This window comes from Leptodactylus fuscus, chromosome 5 (assembly GCF_031893055.1).
Source record: "Leptodactylus fuscus isolate aLepFus1 chromosome 5, aLepFus1.hap2, whole genome shotgun sequence".
Classification (NCBI taxonomy): Eukaryota; Metazoa; Chordata; class Amphibia; order Anura; family Leptodactylidae; genus Leptodactylus; species Leptodactylus fuscus.
The window spans coordinates 188,702,337-188,723,863 of record NC_134269.1 but is presented as its reverse complement, the minus strand read 5'-3'; the positions used below and the strand labels follow the sequence as shown (position 1 = coordinate 188,723,863).

The 21,527-nt window shown below is 44.5% G+C and overlaps 1 protein-coding gene across 2 annotated transcripts; it reads left to right on the top strand.

The window, feature by feature from the left end:
• The first annotated feature begins 10,273 nt into the window (after positions 1-10,273).
• On the top strand, positions 10,274-21,317 carry SAP30L (SAP30 like). Of its 2 annotated transcripts, XR_012716123.1 has the most exons (5): positions 10,274-10,564; positions 17,765-17,887; positions 18,387-18,485; positions 18,957-19,594; positions 20,541-21,308. XR_012716123.1 is itself a non-coding variant. In XM_075274809.1 (4 exons), the coding sequence occupies exons 1-4, from the start codon at positions 10,373-10,375 to the stop codon at positions 19,086-19,088; spliced, it is 546 nt and encodes a 181-aa protein (XP_075130910.1). In that variant the 5' UTR covers positions 10,274-10,372; the 3' UTR covers positions 19,089-21,317. The 2 variants fall into 2 exon arrangements, 1 of the variants encoding a protein (XP_075130910.1); XM_075274809.1 differs by having other exon boundaries at positions 18,957-21,317.
• The last annotated feature ends 210 nt before the right edge of the window (positions 21,318-21,527 follow it).

Sequence of the window (21,527 nt, the reverse complement as noted above, 5' to 3'; positions counted from 1 at the left end):
TCCGCTTTGGGGTACACCTTACCTTACTTAATGTGTAGGCAATTGACTGATGAGCTGGCTCATAGAGGGGATCCCAAGCAGAAGGCCCCCTCTTACTTTTTGCCATTGAGGATGAGCTGTGGACCAAGGATTCGGAGCTCCTTTCCGTTTCAGGATCAGTAGGGATCCCAACCCATGAACACTCCCCTTCCTTTAAAGGAACTTGCTACACATTGGGGGAAGGTGTACCGATATTTAGAGCTCTCCTTTAAATGCAGCATCATTGGAATAACCACGTTGGAGGCTTACATGAGGAGCAAATAGCGAAACTTGAACTATTACTAGTGCCTTGCAGGACAAGAGGAAAGTGAACGTAGGTGGAACGTGGCGATTGTGCAATTTGTTTTCTCACCTTTTACCTCTCCGTACCCACAAAGCCATGTGTGTGAGTGAGTATTACTGACCAATGAATGAGTGTGGCGTTGTACATGCATGTCATAGCGAAGGCTTACAGTCCGCACAAAAGTAATTACCCCCGTGTGCCCTAACAGAAGGGACACGGATACTATTAGCTTTATACCCCATAAAGTCTCCCAGTACAAAAAATATCCCTTTTGGAGGTTTGTACAGTATATACATGGTGTGTATCATATACAGTACTGATTATTCTTTCGTAAATTTTTAGATATTTTGTTATTTAAATGAACACGTTATCTGTCATTAAATTGTTTTCTGGGGCCAAGAAGATTTACCTCATTAAAAAAGTATCCTATTAATAATTATCCATTAATAATGTACCTTGATATATAATCTATGATAGAGCAGTCACAGATCTATGTCAGCAACATGGCCGACATTACATAATACAGGCAAGTGACATCATCATTTGTTCAGATGATGTCACTTGAAATATATATTAGAAAGTTATTGGGGAGTTATGGAAAAATAAAATTCCTTTTGGTCCCAGAAGACCCCTTAAAGGGAGTGTGTCACCCAGCAGCGCAGATAGATAGGCTATGGTCATCTGAATCATACAGTGATTTTTCCTTGTGAATTGGTGTCTCTGTTGCCAAGATATTGCCAATTTTTTCAATACGTGAATGGGCTTTTTGGAGTAAGTGGCCATTGCTGCTGCTTCTAAAGAGCAATGGCAACACCCTCATTGCTCCAAGAGTTCCTTTTGTCACAAAAATGGTAGCAAAGGCCGCGATCCCCAAGGGGAAAACACTGCTTGATCCAGGGGCCTCTAACCTATCTATCTGTGGGGTTGAGTACTGGTGACAGACTTCCTTGAGAGTCTTAGGTTATGTCGTTTCATGCATTTTGGTCACTGTCTATGGTTTAGACCTGTTGGATTGATTCTCAGATAGGGAACATGGGATTTCTCGCTTCCTGTGCAGCTATGCTACTGACTACATTAGGTATCTTCTGATATTGCTCTCCTAAAAGACTCCGTCTGTATAGATAAGTGTAGGGACCATGATATTGCTCCGTTTATTTACTGAGATGTGTCTAGTATTATAGTTCAACTTGATTGACTTGATTTAGGTTGAGCTGCAGTACTATATACAACCTATATACAGGAGTGGCGCTGTTTCTAAAAACAGCACCTCTGTGTATAGGCAACTGTAGGGACATTATAGCACTCTGTTTATGTACTGGATTGGTGTAATATTGTAGCTTGACTTGAATTAGACTGTGCTGCAGTACCGCACACAACCTTTATACTAGAGTGGCGCTGTTTCTGGAAAAATTAAAAAAATAATAATAATTTCTAATTCTACACAACCCAAAACTCTGTTGACCAGATAGATTGTTATTCATCTGGTGATATTGGCATCACAATGAGGGATGTCAGCCATCATATAAAAACAGGGCACAGCCGAGCGATCTTGTGTAAATACACATTACTGTAGCCGTATGTTTCCTTATCTCTCGCTATAGCTGACGTTTAGCTCGCGTGGGTGAAGTGCTGTGTTATCCTGTAATCTACGACCTACCTCTGCTTCCATAACGCAGCCGCACAAGTCTCTGTTGTGTACGTTTTATAGGTGTTCCAGGTTGTTCTATAGAAATATATAGTAGATATTCTACATTTCATACGGGCAGTTCACAGTTTATCACTCCATTATATGGTGACTGAAAACGACAAGAAACTCGCAAGCAATTTCTGTTATTCCCTATGGAGTAAAAAAAAGAAAAAAAATTGCATGAAATCTGTTTAGTCGCCATGTATGTACCACTACGGCTGGGTTCACGCGTGGCACTGGCACTGCCAATAGAAAACATCAGGTCTGGCATCAAACTACACCACGTCCCCTGATATACAGTGCTGTGCAAAGGTTTTAGGCACAGGTGAGAAAATACTATGAAATAACAATGCTTTGGGGTTAATAGTTTAATTTTGTCAGTGAAGAAAAGAAAAATGTCAATTCCACCAATATTTGGTGTGACCTTCCATCAATTCTTCTCCATACTTGCAGGCAGTGTTTGAAGGAACTCGGTGGCTATAGGCTTGCTCCAATCCTCCTATCTCTTTATGACACCCAAGGCAGACTGGACGATGATGAGATGAGAGCTATGTAATCTTGTCATCACTTGCAGGATTCCCAAGTGCAAAGGACACGCCAAATATTAATGTGATTAAAGGGGTTCTCCGGTATAAAAGAGCATGTAGACATTAAATTAACCCCCCCCCCCCCCTCCTTCAAACTTTACAAATTACCTGCATTACCAAAAATGCATATTTACCATTATCACCGGGACGGTCACGTGATCACCCCATGCATATTTTCAGAGTATCCTGTGACATTTCGTTTTGCCGCTTCCGGAAATGGATCGTCACAGGATTCTGCTTTAAAAAAAAAAAAAAAATTGACATCAGTGGGAGGCATAAAAAACACACTGCGTTTTATTTTGTGTTTTATTTTTTGTTTTTTTGCAAAAATGGATCAGGATCCACCAGCGTTTTTTAAAATGAAGTTTCCGGGTCCATACAGTGTACTGGAGCAAAAGATTTTTACAAAAAAAAAACTGCATCATGTAAGAAAAAAAACACCTCAAAAACTGTTTTCTAATTCCTAAAGCATTTTTTTTCAGCTTGTAAACGAAAACTGTGTGAACATCTCCTTAGACTTCTTTTTTTCTTCATTGACAAAAAAAACTATTAACCCTTCTATTTCTAAAAATATTTATGCTTTGCAGCATTGTTTCCACACCTGACAAACTTTTACACAGTACTGTCCGTGAACCTGCCCTTACCTAAATATACCCCTACAGGACTACACTTCCCATTCTACCACTCCACTCTCTCCATTGTGTCGTTTCCAGCAGATGTCAGTATTATATTCTCCTGTAATAACTGGATCTCCCCAGACATGGCGCAGTCACAGGGTTGGCGACACATCAGACCAATGGAAGGAACAAACTATATAGAAAATATAGTTCTAAATAAGACCAGGGGGGTGCAGGGGTCGGACACCCTCTGATCTGATATTGTTGACTTAGCCTAAGAATAGGACAACCCCTTTAAGTTGCCATATACATCAGATGTATGTTGGCTGAACCTGGCAATTTCGATGGGACTGGCCATCTATGTAGTGCGTGGGGGCTTCTTTACTTTCTTCAATGGCATCGGAGGCAAGGATCAGGCTGATAGACTTCAACATGTCCTATCATTTCTCTCTCTCAGACGTTTGGCAGCAGCTTATTTCCCTGTCCCTATTGAAAACCTGTGGATGCTCTCTGAAGCCAAGTGTGCATGTGTACAAGGGGATCGGGAGATATCGCTGTCAGCCAATGGCTACATCATGGGTACGGGCTGTTACTTAGGGGGCTGACACGGTAGATCTTCATGGGTTGGCCATACACTGCCCAATGCTACAGGACAATCCAACCATTGTGTGGAGGGACTAGGTCCAAAAATCTGCACATTTTGGGAAAAGGATAATAATAGTATTAGACAACATAGAGGTGATGATTGGTCCATGAGGTGTCACCAACATTGAGGAGGGGGTGTGTAAGTAGTGGCAGATCTCTCCAACGCTGTGGACTCCATTAGTCAGACCTGTTGCTAACCCTTAGTGTGGACCTCGCCATGACTGTACATTGAGATATGATCGATGTATAAGATGCTACCACAGCATTGTCATCTCTTACTATAGACCGCGGATTATAAAACCTTTAATAATGATGCCAAAAATCCTGCACAGAGTTGAGGTTGTCACCACGACATCTCTTAGCTGCATGCTGAGTATTTTTGTGTCCAACAATAAACAGCCGTGTGAATTGTTCCCAATTGTCTGTACTGTAACTAACCTTCTGGTGGGTTCCTAGTGGCGGGGTGGTGGAGCCGCTGGTGGCCCATTAAGGGGATGTGCTCTAATTCTAGGACATTGTGATCGGTGGGGGGTGGGGGGGACGATTCTAGCACTTTAACCTTAGTGGCTTGGATAATCCTTGATGATTTTTCTGACATAATGCATTGCTAGGTTTTTAAAGGCTGAAAGAAAACTTATTTTGTAATGTATTTAAATGAAATAAATTTTACAAAGATTTCTTTCTTACCGTGTCTTGTGTTATTGAGGCGGACATCAAATTCTTCTGGTTTATGGACCCAGAGCTGGCCATAGGTGTAAGGCCTCATGTACATGACTGTGTGTGTTGTCACAGCCAGCACGCTGACCCATTTATTATTATGACCCCATATACACAGGCCTGTGAACCCAGGGCAGAACTCAGGCGAGATCCTATTACGCTCCGGTTTCCAGCCCGGACTTGCTGAGGGCAGTGGAGGGGCCATGCAGGTACCGGCAGCACATGTATGTCATATATGAGCTGTCCAGTCATGGCCTAGCTACATGCACACAATAGACAGGCCCGGGACGATCAACTTCATCAGCCATGTGACCCCACACAGATCCTACTCTCTGTCGAGTCCCTATCATGTGAATAGGCGCTAACTTGGGCCTGACTAACCACCTAATGTTTTTGAGGATGTCCCCGCTTTCCCCAGTGCCAGATATCATGTTGGATGCTGTTACCTCCTCTCTCCCCTTCAAAACACATTCAAGCTGAGCATGCATGTTTATGGGGAACTGGGAGGAATAGCTGTGGGCCAAATGAATGCTTAACTAGCAGATATCTTAAGGCTTAATTCACACATGAATAGGGGGTGGCGGAATTTAGTACTGAAAAAAACTGCTTCAGGAATTAGGAAGCGGTCTTTGGACACTGAGGCGTTTTTTGGAGCGATTTTTGTTAAAAAAAAAAAAAAACGCCTCAAAAAACGCCAGGCGGTTTTTTATATATATATATATATATATATATATATATATATATATATATATATATATGTGTGTGTGTGTGTATATATATATATATATGTATGTGTGTATATATATATATATATATATATATATATATATATATATATATATATATATATATATATATATATATATATACTAGAGGGAGGACCTGGCTTCGCACGGGTATATTATAATTTATGTTTGTGTACTGGCCCCATAAGAATTGTCCAATTTTGCACTGATGTATTTTGTATGTGGTTTGTGTGTATGTCCATAAGCGTCATGTGATTATGTGTATCTCATTTTGGATGTCAGTGAAAAACCTGTGATCAGTTGTTATGGATACCTGGAGTAAAGCTGTATCTAATCCTTCCCCGTGTAGTACTGTGTTTAGATGCAAGTGTCTAATCCTTGTTGGTGTGGTACTTTGTGCAGATGCACATATCTAATCCTCCCCATGTGATATTGTGTGAAGAGGCGCGTATCTAATCCTCCAGTAAGTGAAACTGTGTGCAGACGCGCGTATCTAATGACTCTGGCGTGTGGTACTGTGTGCAGATGCACATATCTAATCCTCCCCCATGTGGAACTGTGTGCTGAGACGCGTATCTAATTCTCTGGCATGTCGTACTGTATGCAGAGGCCTGTATCTAATCCTCCCCTGTGTGGTACTGTGTTCAGATGCACGTATCTAATCCTCCCCTGTGTGGTATTGTGTGAAGAGGCGCGTATCTAATCCTACGGCGTGTGGAACTGTGTGTAGACGCGCGTGTCCAATCCCCCGGCATGTGGTAATGTGTGTAGACACGCGTATCTAATCCTCCCCCGTGTGGTACTGTGTGCAGACGCGCGTATCTAATCCTCCCCCGTGTGATACTGTGTGCTGAGACGTGTATCTAATTCTCTGGCTTGTGGTACTGTGTGCAGAGGCATGTATCTAATCCTCCAAAGTGTGATACTGTGTGCAAACACGTATCTAATCCTCCCCTGTGTGGTACTGTGTGAAGAGGCGCGTATCTAATCCTACTGCATGTGGTACTGTGTGCAGACGCGTGTATCTAATTCTATGGCGTGTACAACTGTGTGCAGACGCACGTATCTAATCCTTTGGAGTGTGGAACTGTGTGTAGACGTGTGTATCTAATCCTACGGCATGTGGTACTCTGTGCAGACGTTTGTATCTAATCCTCCCCATGTGGTACTGTGTGTAGATGCGCGTATCTAATCCTACAGCATTTGGTACTGTGTGCAGACGCGTGTATCTAATCCTATGGCGTATACAACTGTGTGAAGACACGTGTATCTAATCCTCCCATGTGTGGTATTGTGTGAAGAGGTGCGTATCTAATCCTACAGTGTGTGGAACTGTGTGTAGAAGCATGTATCCAATCCCCCGGCATGTGGTACTGTGTGCAGACGTGCGTATATAATCCTATGGCATGTGGTACTGTGTGTAGACGCGCGTATCTAATCCTCCCCCATGTGGTACTGTGTGGTGAGACGCGTATCTAATTCTCTGGCTTGTGGTACTGTGTGCAGAGGCATGTATCTAATCTTCCAAAGTGTGGTACTGTGTGCACACACACGTATCTAATCTTCCCCTGTGTGGTATTGTGTGAAGAGGCGCGTATCTAATCCTTCAGCGTGTGGAACTGTGTGTAGACGCACGTATCTAATCCTACTGCATGTGGTACTGTGTGAAGACGCGTGTATCTAATCCTATGGCGTGTACAACTGTGTGCAGACGTGCGTATCTAATCCTCTGGAGTGTGGAACTGTGTGTAGACGCGTGTATCTAATCCTAAGGCATGTGGTACTCTGTGCAGATGCGTGTATCTAATCCTATGGCGTGTACAAATGTGTGCAGATGCGTGTATCTAATCCTCTGGAGTGTGGAACTGTGTGTAGACGCCTGTATCTAATGCTTCGGTATGTGGAACCGTGTGCAGATGTACGTATCAAATCCTTCAGTGTGTGGAACTGTGTGCAGAAGCGCGTATTTAATTCTCTGGTTTGTGGGACTGTGTGCAGACCCGTGTATCTAATCCTCTGGCATGTGATACTGTGTGCTGATCTGTGTATCTAATCCTCTGATGCGTGTATCTCAGTTTGGATATCAGTGTTGTATTGTGCATGTGGAGTGACCGTGTGTATTGCAGTTGGAATATGAGTGAAAGTCTTGCAGGTTTGTATTGGCTATGGGGGGGGGGGGGCACTGTGTTTGGAATGCTGTATCTCAGCAACGGTACGTCTGAGCGAGTTGGAGTCTCCTCTTAAACCTTCCCGGATATCTGAAGTATCTCTGTACCAAATTTGGTGAAGATCGGTCCAGTCGTTTGGTTCGCATTAGAGCACAGACAGACAGACAGACAGACAGACAGACAGAAATTCATTTTTATAATATAGATACACTGTATATACACACACACTCTCAGAGTATCACATGGTCATACAAAACTCCTTTATATGACAGTCTGTTACAAAAGGAGAAAACCTTTCCACAAGACATTACTGAAGGTTTCTTACTGTATCCATCTTGGCGCTCATACACACAGGCATACTTAAACACCATATAACTTTCAGTCAGGAGCCATAATACAACATAGACAAGTATAGGGGCTGCCCATAGGTTCCATCAGATGCTATAGGACTTAGGTACAACACTCTGCCACAAGGTACTTGGGGTGAATCCACACATGGCAGATTTGTTGTGAACATTTTAAATCTTGCAGTCGTCTGCCTAGAGCTTGCCTGAGCCACCATGTACACGTCTGATGGTACGCTGCGTTCCTCTGCGATGCACAAACAGCAGGTCTGGTGGTCTGTCATCTGAACAGTATGGACCAGAAGCCCTGATACATCACACAATACACTGGGGTGTCATCTGAGTTCATTCCGCTCTACCCTCTGCCATATATTTGGGGTCACCATGTGCTTGCTGCCTAATCCCATACCGTATGTGAATACACCCTTTAGGCTCCCTAATGTTATCAGAACCCAAGTGGTTCTAGTCTCAGATTGTCAGGAGATGTACAAATTAATTAATTATTACGAGCTCGGAAACGAAAGATCACCAGGACACAACGTGTGATCTCTATGAGAATTCTCTCTGGTTTATTGAGGCTTCCAATAATGGCGTCATGCCAATTTACTCATCACACAATACATCATATAGAAATGCATGTTATAATTGGGTAAAGAATAAAATGGGCGGTTACACATGATGAGCACGTGGACAACACATTAGTGCACACATGAATATCCGTGTCCGCCATCTTGTGCACCTGCCAACACTGGCTCATTGTCAGTAGACCTTGGAATGTTTCACAATAAGGCCGAGCTCTTGTATCTTGTTTCCCGCATGAAGGGAGTGAGACGGACAGCGGACCATCTTATCAGGAGACCTTGAGAAGAACTTGCTGAACAATAAGACATTCTAATAACTCGGCTTCTTATAATATACTGAATATATTCTCTTAAAGGGATTCTACCATTAAAAACCTTGTTTCTGTGGATAAGACTTCGGAATAGCCTTTAGAAAGGCTATTCGTCTCTTACCTTTAGATGTGATCTCCGCTGCACCGTTGCTTAGAAATACCGTTTTTTACCGGTATGTAAATTAGATTTCTCGCAGCGATGGGGGCGAACCCCAGTGCTGAAAATGCATTGGGTGCGTCCCCACTGCTGCTCGAGAATAGGATCCTGCGACGCCTCTATCTTCTGCTGGATCCTCCCCTTCTTTATTCGTCTATCTTTGGCGGCGTCACCTCCGATGCCTGTGCAGTTGGCTCTGCCAGTGAGACACTAGTAGAGCTGACTGCGCATGCACGCAATTGCGGCCTCGGAACTATGGCTGCCAGCCGGCATGCGCAGTCGGCTCTACTAGTGTCTCACTGGAAGAGCCAACTGCGCAGGCGTCGGACATGACGCCGCCGAAGAAAGACGAGGAAAGAAGGGGAGGATCCAGCAGAAGATGGAGGCGTCGCAGGATCCTATTCTTGAGTAGCAGTGGGGACGCCCCCATCGCTGCGAGAACTAATTTACATACCGGTAAAAACCGGTATTTCTAAAGAACGGCGCAGCGGAGATCACATCTAAAGGTAAGAGACGAATAGCCTTTCTAAAGGCTATTCCGATGTCTTATCCACAGGAAAAAGGTTTTTAATGGTAGAATCCCTTTAAAGCCTTAGACACAATTACCAGTGATTATTGATCCATTGAAGCCATTTTCTAATATTTTTCCACCACACTAACTACAAGCTGTAGGGCTCTCCCCACTATAGACACTTAGTATGGACTGATGGGACCACCAGCGATCGCCATAGTGGGGCCCCGTGTGAACAGACAATAGTGCACATGCATCGCTCCATTCACTTCTATGTGATGTCAGTTCTATAGAAGTGGATGGAGCGCAGGTCAGTCTGGCACTTCATTCACAGGGAGGATTTCGGGCCCTTGTCCTCCTGATCACGGAGGGACCAAGTGGTCGGACCCCCAGCGATGTAACTCTTATCCCCCATCCCATGAATCCAGATGGGAAGAGGCATGTTATTGGCTGCCAGCATCAGATGCTGCATGTCTGAGGTCACCATGTGACTTGGGCAATAGTTATAAGTAGCCCGAAAGTTCACTTGGACAATTCCTTTAAGTACCCACGTGACAACCAAGAAGCCCTCCGGAGTTCTTTTCTATAGCACTACAAGTCCCATCACAATGTCTTGGCCCTTAGAGAAAACTTATAGAAGTTTTCAGAGTCTCAGCGCCACAGGTCTCCTCTCCCTATAATATAAGTAACGGACCAGAGGGAGGAGCCGTCCCCAATGCGCCTCGTCCCCTCATTGGTCAGCACTTATACCAGGAAGAGGCGTGTCCGCACCCCTTCAAATCGACAGCCGCTACAGCCAATCATACACCGGGCTGTCAGTAATATCCCCGCCCTGTCCAAACCTCCGGCCTGCCAGTGTGAAGAGGACGAGGGCGGGACTTCCGTTGTCAGGGTGCTGGCGGCTCGGTTGCTGCTGCTGTTACTGCAGTGTGTCTGGGGCAGGCCCGGCATGTCCGGACGGTTCTGCGACTAAACGAGGATGAACGGCTTCAGCACCGAGGAGGACAGCAGGGATGGGCCGCCCGCCCCGGCAGCTCCCTTCTTCGGCCAGACGTGTTGTCTCATAGACGGAGGGGAGCGCTGCGCACGGCCGGCAGGGAACGCGTCATTCAGTAAGAGGGTGCAGAAGAGCATCTCCCAGAAGAAGCTGAAACTGGACATAGACAAGAGTGTGAGTCACCTGCATAGACCGGCGCGGAGTACACTGAGGGGGAGATCTATACTGTACTAGTGTATACTGCCACTACCTGTACTATAATGTACTCGTATATCACCTACATAGACCGGCGCGGAGTACACTGATGGGGATCTATACTGTACTAGTGTATACTGCCACTACCTGTACTATAATGTACTCGTATATCACCTACATAGACCGGCGCGGAGTACACTGATGGGGATCTATACTGTACTAGTGTATACTGCCACTACCTGTACTATAATGTACTCATATATCACCTGCATAGACCGGCGCGGTGTACACTGAGGGGATCTATACTGTACTAGTGTATACTGCCACTACCTGTACTATAATGTACTCGTATATCACCTGCATAGACCGGCGCGGTGTACACTGAGGGGATCTATACTGTACTAGTGTATACTGCCACTACCTGTACTATAATGTACTCGTATATCACCTGCATAGACCGGCGCGGAGTACACTGATGGGGAGATCTATACTGTACTAGTGTATACTGCCACTACCTGTACTATAATGTACTCGTATATCACCTGCATAGACCGGCGCGGAGTACACTGATGGGGATCTATACTGTACTAGTGTATACTGCCACTACCTGTACTATAATGTACTCGTATATCACCTGCATAGACCGGCGCGGTGTACACTGAGGGGATCTATACTGTACTAGTGTATACTGCCACTACCTGTACTATAATGTACTCGTATATCACCTGCATAGACCGGCGCGGTGTACACTGAGGGGATCTATACTGTACTAGTGTATACTGCCACTACCTGTACTATAATGTACTCGTATATCACCTACATAGACCGGCGCGGTGTACACTGAGGGGATCTATACTGTACTAGTGTATACTGCCACTACCTGTACTATAATGTACTCGTATATCACCTGCATAGACCGGCGCGGTGTACACTGAGGGGATCTATACTGTACTAGTGTATACTGCCACTACCTGTACTATAATGTACTCGTATATCACCTGCATAGACCGGCGCGGAGTACACTGAGGGGGATCTATACTGTACTAGTGTATACTGCCACTACCTGTACTATAATGTACTCATATATCACCTGCATAGACCGGCGCGGTGTACACTGAGGGGGATCTATACTGTACTAGTGTATACTGCCACTACCTGTACTATAATGTACTCATATATCACCTGCATAGACCGGCGCGGTGTACACTGAGGGGGATCTATACTGTACTAGTGTATACTGCCACTACCTGTACTATAATGTACTCATATATCACCTGCATAGACCGGCGCGGAGTACACTGAGGGGGATCTATACTGTACTAGTGTATACTGCCACTGACTGTACTATAATGTACTCGTATATCACCTGCATAGACCGGCGCGGTGTACACTGAGGGGATCTATACTGTACTAGTGTATACTGCCACTACCTGTACTATAATGTACTCGTATATCACCTGCATAGACCGGCGCGGTGTACACTGAGGGGGATCTATACTGTACTAGTGTATACTGCCACTAACTGTACTTTAATGTACTCGTATATCACCTGCATAGACCGGCGCAGAGTACACTGAGGGGATCTATACTGTACTAGTGTATACTGCCACTAACTGTACTATAATGTACTCGTATATCACCTGCATAGACCGGCGCAGAGTACACTGATGGGGATCTATACTGTACTAGTGTATACTGCCACTAACTGTACTTTAATGTACTCGTATATCACCTGCATAGACCGGCGCAGAGTACACTGATGGGGATCTATACTGTACTAGTGTATACTGCCACTAACTGTACTATAATGTACTCGTATATCACCTGCATAGACCGGCGCGGAGTACACTGAGGGGATCTATACTGTACTAGTGTATACTGCCACTAACTGTACTATAATGTACTCGTATATCACCTGCATAGACCGGCGCGGAGTACACTGATGGGGATCTATACTGTACTAGTGTATACTGCCACTGACTGTACTATAATGTACTCGTATATCACCTGCATAGACCGGCGCGGTGTACACTGAGAGGGGTCTATACTGTACTAGTGTATACTGCCACTGACTGTACTATAATGTACTCGTATATCACCTACATAGACCGGCGCGGAGTACACTGAGGGGGATCTATACTGTACTAGTGTATACTGCCACTACCTGTACTATAATGTACTCATATATCACCTGCATAGACCGGCACGGAGTACACTGATGGGGAGATCTATACTGTACTAGTGTATACTGCCACTACCTGTACTATAATGTACTCGTATATCACCTACATAGACCGGCGCGGTGTACACTGAGGGGGATCTATACTGTACTAGTGTATACTGCCACTACCTGTACTATAATGTACTCGTATATCACCTGCATAGACCGGCGCGGAGTACACTGATGGGGATCTATACTGTACTAGTGTATACTGCCACTGACTGTACTATAATGTACTCGTATATCACCTGCATAGACCGGCGCGGAGTACACTGATGGGGATCTATACTGTACTAGTGTATACTGCCACTGACTGTACTATAATGTACTCGTATATCACCTACATAGACCGGTGCGGAGTACACTGAGAGGGGTCTATACTGTACTAGTGTATACTGCCACTGACTGTACTATAATGTACTCGTATATCACCTGCATAGACCGGCGCGGAGTACACTGAGGGGGATCTATACTGTACTAGTGTATACTGCCACTAACTGTACTATAATGTACTCGTATATCACCTGCATAGACCGGCGCAGAGTACACTGATGGGGATCTATACTGTACTAGTGTATACTGCCACTGACTGTACTATAATGTACTCGTATATCACCTACATAGACCGGCGCGGTGTACACTGAGAGGGGTCTATACTGTACTAGTGTATACTGCTACTAACTGTACTATAATGCACTCATATATCACCTGCATAGACCGGTGCGAAGTACACTGATGGGGATCTATACTGTACTAGTGTATACTGCCACTGACTGTACTATAATGTACTCATATATCACCTGCATAGACCGGCGCGGAGTACACTGAGGGGGGATCTATACTGTACTAGTGTATACTGCCACTACCTGTACTATAATGTACTCGTATATCACCTACATAGACCGGCGCGGAGTACACTGAGGGGGGATCTATACTGTACTAGTGTATACTGCCACTAACTGTACTATAATGTACTCGTATATCACCTGCATAGACCGGCGCAGAGTACACTGAGGGGGTCTATACTGTACTAGTGTATACTGCCACTACCTGTACTATAATGTACTCGTATATCACCTACATAGACCGGCGCGGAGTACACTGAGGGGGATCTATACTGTACTAGTGTATACTGCCACTAACTGTACTATAATGTACTCGTATATCACCTGCATAGACCGGCGCGGAGTACACTGAGGGGGGATCTATACTGTACTAGTGTATACTGCCACTGACTGTACTATAATGTACTCGTATAGCACCCATGTAGACCGGCGCGGAGTACACTGATGGGGATCTATACTATACTAGTGTATACTGCCACTAACTGTACTATAATGTACTCGTATATCACCTGCATAGACCAGCGCAGAGTACACTGATGGGGATCTATACTGTACTAGTGTATACTGCCACTAACTGTACTATAATGTGCTCCTATATCACCCATATAGACCGGCGCGGAGTACACTGAGGGGGGTCTATAGTGTACTAGTGTATACTGCCACTAACTGTACTATAATGTGCTCCTATATCACCCACATAGACCGGTGCGGTGTACACTGATGGGGGGGGGGGGCTCTACTGTACTAGTGTATACTGCCACTAATTGTACTATAATGTACTCGTATATCACCCACATAGACCGACGCAGAGTACACTGAGGGGGATCTATACTGTTCTAGTGTATACTGCCAATAACTGTACTATAGGTGCTCATGTAACCCGTATAGACCGGCGAGGAGTACACTGATGGGGATCTATACTGTACTACTGTATACTGCCACTAACTGTACTATAATGTACTAATATGCCACCTGCATAGATCAGTGCAATGTGTGCTGAGGTGGTTTCTACTATGCTGATGTATACAGCCACTAACTGTACTGTATTGATATACTGCTATGTAATATACTATAATACGCTATGCTGTTCTGGTATATACTGTACTGGTGTATACTACCACAAACTATATATGATGATGTACTGATATATATTGTGCTACTGTATGCACAAACATATAATATGCTATAAAATAGTATTCTACACACTGCTGTATACTATACTACCATATACTGTATTCTATGATGTAATAACATGCTGTATACTTATATACTGTCACACTATACTTCAGCTCTAATATACTGTACACAAGAATTATATGTATAATACACACTGTGTAGTACTGTACTGATACGCACCGTACACATTACTATTACATTGTATACTATAAGGTACTGGTATATACCGTATTTTTCGGACTATAAGACGCACCTTTAGGTTTTAGAGGAGGAAAATAGGGAAAAAAAATTTTGAAGCAAAAACTGGTAAAATATTTAATATATGGGAGTTGTAGTTTTGCAACAGCTGCAAGGCCACATTGACAGGTGACCCTGCAGCTGTACGGGGACGCATAGAGTGGTTTTTTTTGCGGGGCCAGATGTACTTTTTAGTTTACCATTTTGGGGAATATCTATTGCTTAGATCACCTTTTATTGAAAAAAAAAAACCGGTGGTTTATGATATATGATTTTCTACATATATATATATATATATATATATATATATATATATATATATATATTCTAGGGACAGGAGGTGATTTAGAACTTTTATTTATTTCATATTTTTATAGCTTTTTTTTTTTTTTTTTTAACTATTTTATTCCCCCCGGGGGCTTGAACCTGCGGTCACTTGATCGCAAGTCCCATAGACGGCAATACAACTGTATTGCCGTCTATGGGACATTCTGTCTATTAGTATTACGGCTGGTCATAGAGACCAGCCGCAATACTAATACAGCAGTGACAGGCCTGGGAGCCTCATTAGGCTCCCGGCTGTCACCCGGACAGGTCGGCTCCTGCGATATCGCTGCGCAGGAGCCGGCCTGCAACTTTACAGGTACGGGGCTGGTGGGGACCGGCCCCGGGGGAGAAGGGGCCACGGATACTGACCCGGCATCCGCTGTACTAGAGAGGCGGATGCCGGGGAGGGATAGACGCCGGGGCCTGAGACATCGCTGCCCTGCATGAAGCCAGCGGCGGGGGCACGGAGGAGCGGAATAGCATCACTCCTCCCGCTGCTGGCTTCATGCAGGGCAGGGCAGCGATGTCTCAGGCCCCGGCACCTGTAATGGCGTCTGTCACTTGCCGGCTTCCGCCTCTCTATTAGAGCGGGTGCCAGGCGCCACATTCGGCCTATAAGACGCACCCTTCTTTTCCCCCCAAATTTGGGGGAAAAAAAGTGCGTCTTATAGTCCGAAAAATACGGTACATATACTATCACATATGGTACTAATAGTTAATGTACTGGTATATACTGCAAACTATGATTCTGATTTACACAATTTACTGTTATATGCTGCCTTACTATTCTGTAATGTACTACTTTACACACATATAGTGTTGTATTTAGCAGTGTATTATATCATACCACATACTGTATGATATAATACACTGCTATACACAGCACTCTAATACCACATACTGTATAATATACACTCACCGGCCACTTTATTAGGTACACCATGCTAGTAACGGGTTGGACCCCCTTTTGCCTTCAGAACTGCCTCAATTCTTCGTGGCATAGATTCAACAAGGTGCTGGAAGCATTCCTCAGAGATTTTGGTCCATATTGACATGATGGCATCACACAGTTGCCGCAGATTTGTCGGCTGCACATCCATGATGCGAATCTCCCGTTCCACCACATCCATAAGATGCTCTATTGGATTGAGATCTGGTGACTGTGGAGGCCATTGGAGTACAGTGAACTCATTGTCATGTTCAAGAAACCAGTCTGAGATGATTCCAGCTTTATGACATGGCGCATTATCCTGCTGAAAGTAGCCATCAGATGTTGGGTACATTGTGGTCATAAAGGGATGGACATGGTCAGCAACAATACTCAGGTAGGCTTTGGCATTGCAACGATGCTCAATTGGTACCAAGGGGCCCAAAGAGTGCCAAGAAAATATTCCCCACACCATGACACCACCACCACCAGCCTGAACCGTTGATACAAGGCAGGATGGATCCATGCTTTCATGTTGTTGACGCCAAATTCTGACCCTACCATCCGAATGTCGCAGCAGAAATCGAGACTCATCAGACCAGGCAACGTTTTTCCAATCTTCAATTGTCCAATTTCGATGAGCTTGTGCAAATTGTAGCCTCAGTTTCCTGTTCTTAGCTGAAAGGAGTGGCACCCGGTGTGGTCTTCTGCTGCTGTAGCCCATCTGCCTCAAAGTTGGACGTACTGTGCGGCGTTCAGAGATGCTCTTCTGGCTACCTTGGTTGTAACGGGTGGCTATTTGAGTCACTGTTGCCTTTCTATCAGCTCGAACCAGTCTGGCCATTCTCTGACCTCTGGCATCAACAACACATTTCCGCCCACAGAACTGCCGCTCACTGGATGTTTTTTCTTTTTCGGACCATTCTCTGTAAACCCTAGAGATGGTTGTGCGTGAAAATCCCAGTAGATCAGCAGTTTCTGAAATACTCAGACCAGCCCTTCTGGCACCAACAACCATGCCACGTTCAAAGGCACTCAAATCACCTTTCTTCCCCATACTGATGCTCGGTTTGAACTGCAGGAGATTGTCTTGACCATGTCTACATGCCTAAATGCACTGAGTTGCCGCCATGTGATTGGCTGATTAGAAATTAAGTGTTAACGAGCAGTTGGACAGGTGTACCTAATAAAGTGGCCGGTGAGTGTAATATAGCGCTATAATACTACATAGTAGTCACATTAAGATAACCAGATATCTTTTTTTCGCAGATGCTATCATTTGGCTTCACAGACTTGTGTATTGGGCCATAGAAATACATAAGTCTGTATATTATTCATGGGTAATATATGGCATGTACATGAAGCGTGTGGGTCACTGGTTACTGTAGGGGGCAGCACTGACGGCCTTCACTATTTATTTCTCATCTCCCGCTCCTCTTTCTCAGGTCCGACATCTTTATATTTGTGACTTCCACAAGAATTTTATTCAGAGTGTCCGGAACAAAAGGAAGAGAAAAACCAGCGATGATGGAGGCGACTCTCCAGAACACGACACGGATGTCCCAGAGGTGAGAGATGAAACCTGCACATGTGTGAATATGGCTCAGATGATCCAGCCTGTACATCAGCCATATTATCCAACCTAAACCCAGGCAGGAGATCACCAGGGAACATAGTGACGTCTGATGTTAGAAGTTCCTGCCTATGCAGCTGTAATGTCTTCTACTATGTACAGTATGGCATGATGAAGCTGTGGGGAGGGCAGGACTCCTAGAATTATAGATTCGGTCCAGGCAAGGTTTGGTCTGGATTTTCCAATTCGTACTTTCCTTGTTACCTGGGACTTTACCAGATGGGTGGGTTGTCTATAAGCCAGTCCAGCGTTCAGTTTACCTCCATTGCGCTGCAGGGGAAGTGGCACCTTGCACAGTTAAAATACCTTTAATACATTTTATCGATGACAATAAGGTAAATGAAGTGCTCAGGTACTTGTCACCAGGCGCAGCCATTGCTTTATAGCGATGCTGCTATTGACCCCTATAATACCGCTCTCTCCTTCTTTTGCAGGTTGACCTCTTTCAGCTTCAAGTGAACACTCTGCGCAGGTACAAGCGGCATTACAAGCTGCAGACTCGTCCTGGACTCAACAAGGCACAACTTGCAGAGGTACAGTCCTAATACCGTGTGACCGTAATAGTACTGAGCACTATAGCAAAACATGTACATGATGGATCAATGGACACCATTCATGTGACTGTTACAGGCTGTCAGTGGTCACATGACTGATATACAGTGCCTTACAAAAGTATTCATACCCCTTGAACTTTTTTTTACAAAAAATTTGTATTAAAATTTTATAAACTCATGTATCATTTTCCCTCCAGTTCTCAATTACCTGCTACTTTGCGTTGTGGTTGTAATGTGACACAACATGAAAAAGTTCAAGGGCTGTGTATACTTTTGCAAGGCACTGTCTATGACCCCATCACTGAAGGGTTAAAAGGACAGGACATGTAAATGGGATAAACTTCACGGCCTATAATGAAGTTGGCTATTCTGACTGCTGACAGATGCAATATATCGCCATATAAGTTTCCTAGTCTAATATTTCTCCCACCTTTCACTCACTTTCCCCAGACGGTGAGTCGGCACTTCCGGAACATTCCTGTAAATGAAAAGGAAACCCTGGCCTACTTCATCTACATGGTGAAAAGCAACCGGAGCCGTCTGGACCAGAAATCTGAAAGCAACAAACAGCTGGACGCTTAGCTGCAAAGACTATGGCACCCGGTTGGCAAAACAAGCAACAGACATTTCATTTGTACATAGGATATGTGAATGCCCCCCTGTGCCATATCAGATCGTCCTGGTCCACAGGAGCAGACGTTGTCATATAGCATGGACAGTGACAATGGTGGCATTGCACACTGCATGAGACCAGAAACCATTTTTGGAAAGAAGCTTGCCATCTTTTTACTGTCTTGTATCTGGATCATGTGCCACTCAATGCCAGGAGGATGGAACGTAAACTGCAGCCAGAGTGACATAGTCCTCCCTCATAGCTTATTTGCGATCACAATTGGAGAATGAAGAAAATGGTTGCTATAGATCCGCGCCACGTCTGTAACTGCAAGATAATACTGGAAGGGATAAGAATGGTCAGGACGGGAAGGGTTTTTTTGGCGAAGACCGAGGTCTTTACATCCAGATCTCAGGACCTTTACCTGTGTTATATGCCAGGATACCAAGTGACTGCCCGCTGCAAAAGAGAACCTGTCAGTATACCAGACCTCAATATCTATAGTGACTGCATCCACTGGACAGCCCCCAGAGTGCCAGACCAGGGAGGGGGTGACCAGGGACGTACAGGGGTAGAAAGGGTATTTATTGTCAAATAGAATGTCAGACAATTTCCAATATTCTTTTTGTATCAATTTGTCAGTCTTCAATATCTATGCTTGCTGTCTCTCAATGGAAACCATAAGGCCTCATGCCTTGACAGAGTGCGCAGGCAATGGCTCTTCTGCAGGCCTAATGGTCATGTGACGGACAGAAAGGTGCACAGCTAGTTACAGGACACCCTTATGGATAACTGTACTGTGACAAGCCCCATCATCACATGACTAGGTCAGATAATCCGCTGGAAGTCTTCACTATAGAGTGGCTGCAAGCAGAGATCTGGAAAATTGGAATGAATTGATACATAAAATATATTGGAAAATTGTATAACTTCTATTTCCACATTGACCAAGTGGAATCTGTTCTGGGGAGCTCTGAAAACCATTGGTGGAGATTTACGAAGACGGCCATTTTCAATAAATTGGGTTCCCCCCCGGGCGTGCACCAGCGCTGAACTCTATGCCTGCTTATAGCTAGCTTAATTGTCAGATGTCACCAATTTTCTTAACTAATGGGACTGATGGGGTCTGTTATAGTGGTGTAATTTTATCTATTAGTATACCACTATATCATTAAAGGGCTTGTCTAGGATTGCTTTCTTCCTGAAACCGTACTGCCCCTGTCCATGGGTTATGTCTGGTATGCCAGCACAGCTCTGTAGAAGTGAACAACCAGTGGACAGGTGTGCTGCTGTGCATGGAGTAAAGCAGCCATGTTTTTCTTATCCTGAGCAACCCCTTTAAGAGGTCTGTTCTCTAGCAGTGCTCTTCGGGTAGTACATCAGCCCTAAATCCTTGTGTCTTGGATGTCCCTCTTCCACAGAGATCCACATTGTCGGCAGCTTTCGTGTGATTCTCAGCAATAAAGGGCGCTCGTAGTGGCAGCCGCCGCCTCTCCAGGACCGGACGTGATCATTTTATTTTTTTACTACATGTTTTAATAGTCCCCCCTCTATTCCCAGGACTCGCCTTTACCCGTACCCTCGCACTGCTTTACTTGTACATTAGTGACTTCCAGGATACCTCCATGTTTTTACTTCAGACTCCTCCATATGTGGATGTCCAATATAGTGTTAATAAAAGAAATATCTGGAGCTGTGTATATATCACTTTCCAATTGTAGCTTGTTCGGAGGTTAGGTCTCACGTGGCTTATGTGGACAAGGTGCATGTATCACTACCCCTTCTGCAGATATGATCCCCTGATGCACCCTGGGGTCTAATTTTTGGAATCTGTCACACTTTAGTTGTTGTTGAACTACAACTCTGTACAAGTCCAGGCATGCTGGGAGTTGTAGTATCACAAAGTAAACTCTTCACTAAGATGGAGATATATTACCCAGGAGCAAGTCTTGAGGCATATAGCTCTAGAAGAGGATCTGCAAATCAATGTTTCCCTTCTTATGCCATATATGTCAGATTAAACACAAAAGTGCCCCACCTGTGCAGTGGCTGTGCCTGGTATTGCAGCTCCATTGAGTTGAATAAGTTTGAGCTGCGATATCAGGCAAAACCTATAGATGGGAATAATGTGATTTTGGAGGAAAGCGCCAAGGTTTTGCTAATCCTTTAGGCCCAGAGTTTACCTTTTGAGTAATATGTTTAAGGCTAAAGCCCTATGTTGTGGAAATACAGGGTTTTTTTGTTTTTGTTTTGTTGCAGTTTTTTGAGCCAAAGCTAGGAGTGAAGCGAGAAGAAGGTAGAAATGTAAGCTTCCTATATAATTCCCTTTCCTTTTGTAGCCATTCTTTGGCTTGGCTCAAAAAAAACACAACACAACAAAATCTGCAACAAAAGCAGCTGCGTTTCCG

What these genes read in the sequence shown, in the direction of transcription:
- SAP30L (XM_075274809.1), top strand. Translation starts at nt 10,373, where the DNA reads ATGAACGGCTTCAGCACCGAGGAGGACAGCAGGGATGGGCCGCCCGCC. An exon ending in AACTGGACATAGACAAGAGT is followed by an intron (nt 10,565 to 17,764) that starts GTGAGTCACCTG and finishes CCTCTTTCTCAG; the next exon opens with GTCCGACATCTTTATATTTG. An exon ending in ACAAGGCACAACTTGCAGAG is followed by an intron (nt 18,486 to 18,956) that starts GTACAGTCCTAA and finishes CACTTTCCCCAG; the next exon opens with ACGGTGAGTCGGCACTTCCG.